The following is a 12,181-nucleotide window of genomic DNA, read 5'->3' as shown; positions in this document are numbered from 1 at the left end:
TTCTTTTATAATTATTATGCATGCAGCTTTGATGACCTCATATTAACTGAAGGATTATATGGATTTTTTGTACTTGTAAAATATATTTGGTAACTGCAGGATCATTAAAAAGCTAGTGAAGGCAAAAATGTGTTTAAATTATAAAAACGTTTAAAATATGGTGACCAGTCACTGGACCTAATATATACTCATTCATACTTTGCAAATTGAAACGTATAATCTTAATGTTGATAAAAAAAAGTCCATTTATGCATTAACTACCTATGTGCCACAGGCATTATAAATAGTTGGTGAATTTTCAGCATCATTACTCCAGTCTTCAGTCACATGATCCTTCAGAAATCATTTTAATATGCTAATTTGGTGCTCAAGAAACATTTCTTCTAATTATCATCATTATAAGATTTCTAGTTCAAACAAATGCTGTTCGTTTGAACTTTTTATTCATCAAAAAACCCTGAAAAAAATGTGTCACGATTTCCACAAAAATATTAAACAAAAAAATCTGTTTTCAACACTGGTAATAATAAGGACCATTATTAATAATTGAGGACTAATAATAATTAAGCATCAAATTGGCATATTAAAATGATTTCTGGAGTAATGATGCTGAAAATTCAGCTTTGCCATCACAGGAATAAAGTATATTTTAACATATATTAAAGTATAAAACAGCGGTTTTAAATTGTAAGAATATTTCACAGTATTACTGTTTTACTGTAGTTTTGATCAAGTATAAAAGGAGCCTTGGTGAGCATAAGACACTTCTTTTAAAAACATTTTAAAAATCATAAGTGTAGGCTATATTCAACATGAGAAATCAGTGTTTACTGGTATGTGTGTAACAAATGTACACATTTATACTTATCAATAGTATATACATTGACAAAAGAAAAACACATTAATTATGAAACAGAACTCAGTATTTTTCAAAATTTTAAATGACAGGCAAGTTGAACAATAACAGTGCACATTTGTGTTTCGAGATATATTAGGAAAACTACATTACCCAGCATCCTTGTTGTGCGTCTGCGCAGAACTCGCTTTGTAGCTAATGAGTTGTTGAGGGATGCAATGCTCCATAGCAACATCAGTACCAGCGGAGGAGCGCTATAGCGGACGACCTGGGATAAATATCCTGAGAATATCTGACACGGGTGCTGCATGCTGACAGCATGGACGACCAGAAGGTAAGAAGCAACTGCTGTTATAGAGAAATTATCACTGATACGCGTCTGATGAAAAAGACAGAAGATGCTGCGTTATAAAAGAGATACAAAATACGAAATACCGTTAGCTTGTAGCTTCACTTCCAAATGTCCTCCGCCCATTGTGTAAGTGGAAATGTGTCCTTATGAAAGACAGTCTGGAAGTAACAACTTCACATCGTTAGGATTTCCACAGTGTTTTAAACGCATGATACATACATGAAGATTTCCCCAAGTTGATCAACAACAGTGAGTCTGAAAAAACAGAAACCGCCCCGGTTCTCGCAAGCTCTGAAACATGAAACGTGTATTGTTTTAAAATATTTATCAGAGGAAATGTTCTTAACGGACGAAATAATATTTTTGTGTAGTCGTGGATGAACCCCACAACCCAGAACAAATTTTGGTGCAGGGAAACCCCAAACCGGCCTGTATTGTTAGAAGCTTCAGGCTTCAGGGACGCGCCCCGGATATAAAGCCGCTTCTGTGTGTGGCTCATCATCAGTGACTTAATCCAATGCAAGTAGCCTGGATGAGATGAGAATGAAACATGACATTTCTGATCAACCCTGTATGAGTTACAGTAATATCAGCTCACTCTCCTTCCTCTGTCTAACGTGCATTACAAGTCTGCACTTGTGTCCCCAAGGCAACACTCAAAAATAGACAATGAAATAATGACGCCGATGGGGAAAATATCATCAGAATGACATCAAACAAATTGTGTTAAAGGTGCAGTCAGTAATTTTTTGTTAATTAAAATGTATTTTTTATAGTAAAAATACATTATAATAATAAATAGCATTTTTGAGAAATATTAAAATGATTCCAGTCATATCAGTCTTCTACATAAAGCTGTTTATTGTTAAGATCACATGACGAGCCATCAGCTTAAAAAACATGCATAGCAATAAAAGTTAAAAAAGTTATATATTAATTCTATATAATATTTATATAATATATTTATATCATTTAAATTAAAGGTGTAAAATTGTCAAAATATAATTTATATTTATATGCTTTAAAAATATTTTTTGTCACTTCTGCTACACAAAATTGGTAATGCAAAGCAATACAATTCTAATAGGACTATAGCAATGAACTCTGGTAAAAACCTTTATCTGCTTTGTTTGACAGTTCTCCGCCCTGCACGAGCAGCCATTGTCAACCTATTATTGGTTTGATTAAGTTTTGGTCTTTTATGACTCAGTGTATGAATGCATTTTACCTGCATGTTTCAGGAGTCACTGAGGAAGATTATCACTACGTTGGCTCTGAAGAACGAGGAAATTCAGAACTTCGTCTGCTGTCTAAAGCAGAATCTAGAGAACCTAGAGGTAAACAATACAGTAAGCCTTCTCTTTTTTTACTCACATTTAGTTAGTGAACTGTTTGATGAATATCGAAATGTCTTTGTCAGCTCTCAGATGGCCCAAATGTGTTGCAAGCACAATGTTTGCCTAGACACATTTTACTAAATCAGCAATTTGCAATAGCAATAGTTTTAAACAATAAAGACAAGTCAATGCAGCTTTCGCTATGGTTGTGTTGTTTGCAGACGAATTCAAACCGAGTGCAGGAGGATCTGGAGTCAGAGTTTAGTTCTCTGCATGCTGTCCTGGATGAATTGAAAGAGGGCATGGTGACACGCATCAAGCAGGAAAGAGCCAGCCGCACATATGAGCTACAGGTGAGAGCGCTGTCTGAGCCCAGCTCTTTGGAATGATCCCTAGCCATAATACAGGTTAACAAATTCAACCTAAATGAATTCAAATGTTTTATATTTTCTAGATATCCAATATAATTAGTATAATCAGTAAAATAGTGATCAGATATAATCAGTAAAAGGCAGAGTGAGACGGCTTTAGAGCTTGTGCATGACTTAGATGTGTCATGTTAAGAGAAGGATAATAAGAAATCCTTGAGGATTACAGTGTCTGTGTGTGTGTATAATCCATCCTTGAGTACGTGCACATCTGAAACAAGGCATTTTACAGCACACATTCTTCACCATTAAACCTGTACTTTCACCTCTGTCATTAAAAGTGTAATGACAGAGGTCAAAGTAAATTTTACTTACTTGGAAGACTATAATTTCAAAGCACATCCTCCTGTATGTATGACCCTAAAGTCGCAATGTGAAAATATTTAGGTGAACCATTTTATCCGCTCGTGTTTTACCCTTGTGTTTGCAGTTATTATATACTCCATGTTATATTATATTATTCTAATCAGTATTTTGTCATATCTGAAACTCTGTGACAAGACAATCAAGACAATTGAAGTTTTTTTTTTTTTTTGAACACTGTTCAAAAGTTTGGGGGTCTAAGATTTTTTTAATATTTTTTGAAGTCTCTTACACTCACAAAGGCATTTATTTGATCAAAAATATAGTAAAACAGTAATACTGTGAAAAAATATTACAATTTAAAATAACTGTTTTCTATTTTAATACATTTTAAAATGCCATTTTTGCCTAAAAGGCAATTACTAGAACAGGTAGCATACAAACTGTAGCAAAATAACAAAGTAGCAATGTAGAAAAGCATTCAAATCAAGTGCAAATAAGGTTAAGCCTCCAGTTCTAAGAATAATAGCAGTATGCAAATACAAGTATGCTACAACAATTTAGCATACTGTTAAATAAATCAATTTGATAAGACTACCAAAAGTTTATATAGTCACTATAGACGAGTAGAGTTTGTAAACCATTCTAATCATGTGTTAAACTTCAACTGGATTATGTAATTGTCCAGTAATATTATAATTATATTCTGTCGGTCTTTTCAGAGTCAGCTGAGCGCATGCACCAAAGCCCTAGAGAGCTCAGAGGAGCTGCTGGAATTAGCCAATCAGACGCTCTGCTCATCTGAGAATGACAGCTTCACTCGGGTAACGCCCACTTGGAATGTTTACACTATTACAGCTCATCTATTCAGACTTATTATTTACATTGATAAAGCATTTACGATGATTATTTGATTGTGTGTTTACAACCGTTTGGCACTGCTGTTGCTTTCTCTAACAAAGTGGAAAATTGTGTCAGACGCTGCTGGCTTTTTCTGCTAACACGTGCTGGTATGACTGATGTATTGTGTGTTGTTGAGACTCAATGAGACTCAGTTCTCTTGCTCCCTATCTCTCTCTCTCTGTCCCTTCTTTTTTCTCTTTCCTCTCTGCTGCAGGCGGCCAAAGACATAAAGGATAGGTACTGTACAACTGCCTATACTTAGATCTTTGATTGAGTTCAATCCACAGTGTAGAACATCTTCAAACACTTCTCCTCTGAAAGTTCATTCATTTTATTAACTCATTTAATATGTATATATATATTTTATAGCAAATTATAGTCATTTTTATTAGTTTTCATTTCGTCTGACTCCCCAGCTGTGTGCCTGTGTAAATGCATGCCATGGAGTGATTTATTGTGCCCTCATTGACATTTTCCTTCATGACATTCCCATGTTCTTGTTCTCAGTCTGTCAGGAGTTTATTGTGTTTGTAGACTGACCGTAAGTGTTTATTGCGGGTCTGTGTGTCTGCAGTGTAACTATGGCTCCAGCGTTTCGTCTGTCCCTGAAAGCAAAGGCCAGCGACAGTATGAATCACATGATGGTGGACTTCACTCAGGAAAGAAACATGCTGCAGGCCATCACATTTCTTCCAGGTCGGTGTAGCATCAATAAGGAAAGGTCATAAACAGTTTAAGCGAAGCCTAGTCGACACACCTAGATTTCGGCCTACTTTGCACGTAAACCGTTTTATTAGCAGACTTGCCAGGTCTGTGTAATAAAACCAACCCAAAGGCCAATCAAAAATAGCCAAATATCAAAACTCAATATATGCCATACCTAAAATACATGTTTTACAGTCACTGTTATGCATAATACACAATTTCAACTTCATTATATAGCCAAGTAGTAATCATAAACAGTTTTCATAAAGGAGCTCAAAAGCCCGGAACACACCAAGCCAACACCGACGAACTAGTGGCGACGAAAACAGACTGCGGGGTTGGCTCACTTCGGCAGCGTCTGGGTCCAAAGTTGCCCTGACACACCAAACCGACGGCCAAGTAGCATGTCCGTTCTGCACCTGCGTAAGAAGAAATGCCTTTCCGTACCAGCAGGTGGCAGTAGCTGAACAGCCAATCAGAATGATCAGATGGCCCGACTGACCGACGAGCTCCGACGCCAATTCAACATATCGAATCGGCCGAAAAAAGCCGACGAGGACCAACTTCAGCCAACGGTGAGGAACACACTGAGAAAACTTACAAACAAAAACTGCCCGATGGCCGAACGTCAGCTTGGTGTGTTCCGGGCTAAAGGCCCCTCCCTCACAAAACTCATCATCTAGCACAGTTTTATCATTAGTAGAATGTGGAATATTTAAATACAAGCATTTCAGTCGATTACAATTTCTGCAAAATGTCAAACCTTTGACAAGCGAGAAAAAAGTTCACCCGCAGCAACAGATTAGAAGCAGCCCGATTGCGGGAAAACAGCAAACTTGGCAACCCTGTTTATTGGCGTCATGTCAACGAATGGAGTGTCAATATATTTGATAGTGTAACAGTATTGATGTCAAGAACAGAGATAAAACACAATACTTCACATAACATTTCACATAAATGCAGACAAATTTTCTTAAAAACCGTTAAAACCGGTTTTTGTTGTGCATGTAAACGTACTTTGTGTTTTTACTAAATAAACTAAATATACCAGAAGTAATCCCTCAATACAGCCTGAGGCTGGGTCATATGATGGTATTTATGATAAAATTAAATCAAGTTAGATTTTTAATTAATTAATATATTATAATAATTAAAGTAATTTATAAACTACAAACCAATTAAAACTATATATACACTTTGTGAAATAAAATATATATATAGATATATGTGTGTGTGTGTGTGTGTGCGTGCGTGTATATACATTTTGAACAATAATAATGTCAGAATTCCCATGTAACATAATCCAGATTATTATGACTCATGAAAATGTTAGGCTTTTGCTAATATCTCTGAACAATGGTTTTCAGTATCAGATATCTCCGTTCCTCTCTACTTTAGTGCCTGCCACGCCAGAAATTAACTTGGCTGAATGCCAGGTGTTTGATAACACAGTCACAGTGGTGTGGACCTTACCTGAACCTGACACCAAAATCGACCATTACATCCTGGAATACCGGAGAACCAATCATGAAGGTCCACCTCGGGCTCGAGAAGACTATCCCTGGATGGTGATGGAAGGGATAAAAGAAACTGAGTACACACTCACAGGTAAGTGCTGATGTTTGTTTTGGATGTGATCTTTTCTTGAGGAGATTTTGATAAAGCGTTAAACATGATGTAATTTGTTTTTTAGGCCTTCGTTTTGACACGCGTTACATGACCTTTAGAGTGAAGGCGTGCAATAAAGCTGTGGCGGGTGAATTTTCAGAGCCGGTTACTCTAGAAACACATGGTAAGTTGCACTTACGCACATACACACACAGAGGGTAATGAGGCGTGACGTTTCTTCTCCTCATAGAAAAGAGTCTTACAGAGGTTACAAAGCACTACCCCTACTAAAACTGTCTGTTAAAGACTGATTCAGAGACCACAACTGTAGTACATCTGCCTCTTTGTGAAATAAATTTTAGGGCTGTCAATTTAACATGGTAATTTTGTGTAATTAATTTGAAAATAACAATAATAACAATAATATAATATTATTATTATATAGTCATATTGATATAGTCATATTGATATATAATCACAAAACAAGCACAGCAAACCTTATCACATTTTAAATTTCACAATTTTTATCCAAAAAATTGCAATTAAACTTTTCCCCAAATGTAACGTAACATGGGAGGTGTTGAAAACATGGAATAATCAAGAAAAATAAACTTAACCTCTTACCTTTATCTCTCCTTCTCGTTTGCTTCCAGCATTCGTCTTTAAACTGGATGCAGGTTCAGCTCATCAGAACCTGAAGGTGGAGGATCTCAGTGTGGAATGGGACAGCAGTGGTGGGAAGGTCCAGGACATTCGTAAGGAAAAGAACAGGACCAGCTCTCCCATGCATTCTCCTGCCAGGTTAGATTCACACCTACATATCTTCTCACACTTAAATGTGCTGTACATTGACAGCATTGCCACTGAAAAGCTGTTGCCGTTAAATTGGTTATTGCTTCTCATGGCTGGTATAGTCAGAAAACATATGCTGTCATTGGCTAAAATGTTTGTATGCCAAAAGCAGCCTTTGCTTGTGTGTTTACCCAGCCATAAGCCAGATAAACTGTTGTGCCTGTCCCATCTCATAATTAGTTTTCTCCCTCAGGACAGCCATGATGTCCCCCAAAAGAGCTCCATCTGCTAGAGTGGGCCGAGACCGCTTCACAGCAGAGTCCTACACTGTCCTGGGTGAGTCAACACAAGAAGAGATACAAGACATCGAAGAATGTCTTTTCAAGAAGAATTCATTCAAAAACTCTCCAATTTCTCTCCAATGTCCAGGAGACACCATGATCGATGCCGGGCAGCATTACTGGGAGGTACGGTTTGATAAGGAGAGTAAGGCGTTTGCAGTGGGGATTGCTTTGAGGTCTCTAGGTCGCTTTGATCAGCTGGGGAAGAGTAACGCTTCCTGGTGCATCCACCTGAACAACTGGCTTCAGCAGAGCCTCACAGCCAAGCACAACAATAAAGCCAGAACACTGGACTGCTCCATTCCGGACCGCATCGGCATTTACTGCAACTACGAAGAGGGTGAGTTAAGCTATAAATATGACAAAATGAGGGAAAATGAGGGCTTGCCTGTTGTTATCTCTGAAGCTAACTTGGTAGCTATGGCGAAAGCAAACTGATGGTGTTTTCTGTGTCAGAAGCAGCTAGTTGCAGCAGTCACTTATTGTACATTTTATATAGTGGTCGACCGATATATCAGCTTTGCCGATATTTGGAATTTTTTAAATACGTTTTTCTGTTTGGCTGATATGTTGGAAGCGGGACTTTTATGTTGACAGTGCCAGGACTTTTGTGCAAATTCGTGTGGACAGGAGAGTTGTCACTGGATGTGCATGAGCGACAAACTTTGATTTCAAACTATGTTGACACTATATCAGTTTGCCCACTATACCATATTCATGTCATACTGTGTATGTAAAATTATTGTTACCTGGTCTTTATTTGAGAAAATATGACTCCCAGACAGACTTACTAGATTATGGAGTACACTGTTGGCTGCAGTGTTTACTTCCTTTTTTTTTTAGAAAAATATTAAAATCTGATTACAGAATCAATAAGTTGCTATATAAAGTATAAATCTGTTTTTTTTTTTTTTTTTTTTTTTTTACAAATTATTCAAATTATAGTTCAAATTATTTGTTTCATGTTAATTCATTTTTAAATGATATTTTCTAATTAAATATGTAAAATAAATGTACATTTAATTGCAGCATGTTATTTTCTTTAAATTATAGCAAATATATATCACATAATTCACATCTTTCATTGGTCACTGCTCTAGATATCAACGTAAGATATCAGCATAGGCCATCAAAAAAAAAAAAAAAACATATCGGTCGACCACTAGTGGCTAGTATCTCTGTAACTACTAACTAGTTAACTAACTAGCTTTTCCTCACCTATTTCAGGCACATTGTCTTTTTACAACTCCAGAACCAAAGCTCTCCTTCATACCTTCAGAACTAAGTTCCAGCAGCCTGTTATACCAGCCTTTATGGTAAGATACAATATAGCTCATTTACAATTAAATCACATATAAATTAGGGATGTTTTGAACACATTCAGGTTGGCTAGTCAGTCTGTATGAGCCTTGTATAATTAAGCTAATCAGATGTGTTTCAGAGTCCTTTACGTAGGATGCATTTTTGCGTTCAAAAACATCTAGATGGAGTGCATCTATTTTTAACTTGACACACCATCATAAAAAAATGCAGTGGTCATGGCACAAGAGGCACAGAAATAAAATGCAAGTCACAACATGTTTGTCTGCGTGTGTATGGTTGTAAGAGAGGTGCTTTAAATGTAGTGATTTTTAAAGTGCCCCTATTATGCTATTTTCAATGTTCCTAATTTGTTTTGGAGGTCTCCTGCAATAGGTTTACATGCATCCAAAGTCAAAAAAATTTCTTATAATATACATTGCACCTCTTTTCTCACAGTGTCTGAAAGGGTTCAATAAAGGATTCTGTCTCTCTAAACCCCTACTTTCCGAGAGTCTACTCTGCTGTGATTGGTCAGATGGCCCAGTCTGTTATGATTGGTCTACCTCTTACAGCGCGTCGTAAACGAAACGGCCATTACCATTATCTGAATTTGAGCTCAGGAGGCCTCCTCTGCACTTTCATACACAGTGATACGAACAATTTTTTGTTTCTACAAAAAACACATCAGCCTCATGCTCTCTTTCGCCCCCTATAGGTGTGGAATGGGAGTTTCTCAGTGCAGACGGGCCTTCAGGTACCCAGTATTGTGTTGAGCGGTCAGAAGAGAAACAGTAATACAAGCAGCTCTAACGCCAGCCTTACCTAGATCATACTTCACTGATAAACATACTCTAGAACTGCTACATGTATGCACAAGTTTGGAGAACACCTGGCTACCCCCGACACAACACTGGCGCAAAAAGCCTGGAGGCTCTTCCTATCATCATTATGTCTTGCCAGCGCAGGGGAAAGCTGCTCTAGTTTGCCTTCCTCATTCCTTTTAGCTCACTGGTCTGGATTCTGTGCCTTTCAGTGTCCCGAATTAAGACATGATGGGGTATTGCTCTATTTAAACATGCAAAGAGCTTTTATTAGCCTGGAGTTCATGTGTATATCTCTAGGGCCATACGTTGTATTGTTTTTAGCATTAGTTCATTCAAACCACAGTATTTGAGCCACATTTGAACAGTTATTTCAATGCAACAGCAGCATGTTGGTGTTTGAAATCTGAAACTGTATTATATTTACACACTGAATGTCTTAAATGATATGCCTGGAAATCTGCTACAGTAGCTGCTTCCGTGAAACCTTTTTAAATGTACACTTAGTATCAGAGTAGCACAATAATCTTAAGCTAATCATAGACATCAAATGCCTTTTATAGAATGTATTAATTCAGCAGTTCCAGCATCTGAGGAGGGAGGCAGGTTTAACAAACCATTTGGTTGTGCATGGTCAATGTGTGTGTGTGTGTGTGTGTTTGTGTGTGTCCATGTTCATAATCTGTCACCCAGAAAGGTACATTTTCAGTGTTCTTGACGCAAATATTTACCAGACCTTACTTTTCTGTATGCCTGCTGCAATTATGTATTACATATTACAGAAGACTTATTCTTTGCCATAGTGCTGTCCTCTTAAAGGGATAGTTCACCCAAAAATGAAATTTCTGTCATCGTTTACTCATCCCTTAAGTTGGTCCAAACCTGTATGACTTTGTTTTGATAGTTAAGTTAATATTCCCATTAAAGGTGCAGTATGCGATTTCTGAGAAACACTGTTGATATACTTTTTCAAGTAACTAGTAAAGTAACGCATTACTTTTTTAAATATCCAAGTTACTTTTTCACATTTATTGACTAACAGCTCTTCTGTCCCTATGTTGAGAGAAATAAAGTGCACGTTGTGCGCTGTGTGAACATGATGGTTATTGTAGTTCTAGACTACATGTGAACATGCATTCACTCATCTCACTTGCTCAAAAACATTTTCCTCAAAATTAATAAAAACAGTGAAATGCAATCTCAGAATTGTACGCAAGCCTGTAATAATTAACTATATTAAATTACACAAATATACTTTATGTATTTAATCTCACTTTATTTACCAATTCCTTTGCTGCTGACCTTCAATGATGTAATTCAACTATACTAATACACATAAATTACTTTAGATTAGATTTAGAGATAAGAGTGTTAAACTTCCTTCTCCTGTATCCTAGCTTCTTTAATCCAGAATGACAGCACAGCTGAAAGGTTTGTTTGAGCTGCGCTCTCTACTGTACAGGTGTAAATATGCTTTTCCCTCAGCCTGAGGCTTATTCATTTCACTTTTGGTGTGAAAGGGCCTTAACATTTGCCAAAAATAGAACTTTTTTTTTTGTTGTTATTAAAAAACAAACAAGCAAACCCAGCCCAGGTGAGGAAAAAGTAACGCAAAAGTAATGTAAAGCATTACTTTTCATAAAAAGTAACTAACGCAATTAGTTACTTTTGTAGGGAGTAATGCAATATTGTAATGCATTACTTTTAAAAGTAATTTTCCCCAACACTGCTATTTTTCTTCAAATCTCCCTCTTTCTCACTCTCCTCTTCCATCATGAGTGGACACGCCCCCTACTGCTGTTTGGCTACAAATGTTGTGGCGCTCGGTCTGATCCACTTTCAACAGCGTTTCTCAGAAATTGCTTACTGCACCTTTAAGTGAACTCTTAACTCGAACCACTGCAAATGGATCATGGCGACATTTGAACTCAGAACAAAATCAGTCTGACTCTGTGACTGAATTAGATTGACCGATTCACTGAAAAGAGCCGACTCAAAAGAATGATTCATTCATGAATCGGACATCGCTGCTACTCTCATTAACTCTCCAAAGAGAACTAGGATTTTTTTTATTGAAAGACTTAAATTACAGTCTGTTAATCAAACAAAGCTATCAAATGACTTCAAAAGAAATGTATGGAACAAGATGTTTGGACAACATAGGCTGCTTTTGAATTATTTTCAATGCCTGAAAGCTCCACATTGTAATTGCATTGAAAAGAGCAATCTCAAAAGAAAGTCAGTCATTCAGTTTTGAAGCGACATGAGGGTGAGTAAGCTAATGTAATATAATCTGCAATGCTTTTATTTAAACATCTGAACATTTTAAACATTTTTGTCTGGAACAAAAGTCAAACTGTAAAGTCGTACTATTACACTACCTGTTACGTCAATAAAACAAATGCCAAACATACTTATTGTCTTGCACATCCA

The 12,181-nt window shown here is 36.9% G+C and overlaps 1 protein-coding gene across 4 annotated transcripts; it reads left to right on the top strand.

Annotated features, from left to right (window-relative positions):
- The first annotated feature begins 835 nt into the window (after positions 1-835).
- Positions 836-12,161, top strand: fsd1 (fibronectin type III and SPRY domain containing 1). 4 transcript variants are annotated; one of them, XM_051902021.1, is made up of 13 exons: positions 836-1,190; positions 2,450-2,545; positions 2,767-2,898; positions 3,999-4,100; positions 4,394-4,416; positions 4,754-4,875; positions 6,283-6,492; positions 6,578-6,676; positions 7,146-7,293; positions 7,538-7,620; positions 7,714-7,965; positions 8,853-8,941; positions 9,643-12,161. In XM_051902021.1, the coding sequence occupies exons 1-13, from the start codon at positions 1,176-1,178 to the stop codon at positions 9,751-9,753; spliced, it is 1,482 nt and encodes a 493-aa protein (XP_051757981.1). In that variant the 5' UTR covers positions 836-1,175; the 3' UTR covers positions 9,754-12,161. The 4 variants fall into 4 exon arrangements, with proteins under 4 accessions (XP_051757981.1, XP_051757980.1, XP_051757978.1 ...); XM_051902020.1 differs by having other exon boundaries at positions 2,450-2,557; XM_051902018.1 differs by lacking the exon at positions 9,643-12,161 and adding an exon at positions 9,384-9,632 and having other exon boundaries at positions 2,450-2,557.
- Positions 12,162-12,181: the final 20 nt, after the last annotated feature.

This window comes from Ctenopharyngodon idella, chromosome 8 (genome assembly GCF_019924925.1).
Source record: "Ctenopharyngodon idella isolate HZGC_01 chromosome 8, HZGC01, whole genome shotgun sequence".
NCBI classification, from domain to species: Eukaryota; Metazoa; Chordata; class Actinopteri; order Cypriniformes; family Xenocyprididae; genus Ctenopharyngodon; species Ctenopharyngodon idella.
This window is presented reverse-complemented; position numbering and strand designations above follow the sequence as displayed.

Excerpts from the sequence above, each read along its gene's own strand:
- fsd1 (XM_051902018.1), top strand. Across the intron at positions 6,493-6,577 it reads AACTGAGTACACACTCACAG|GCCTTCGTTTTGACACGCGT; the intron begins GTAAGTGCTGAT and ends TTTGTTTTTTAG. Across the intron at positions 8,942-9,383 it reads CTGTTATACCAGCCTTTATG|TGTCTGAAAGGGTTCAATAA; the intron begins GTAAGATACAAT and ends CTTTTCTCACAG.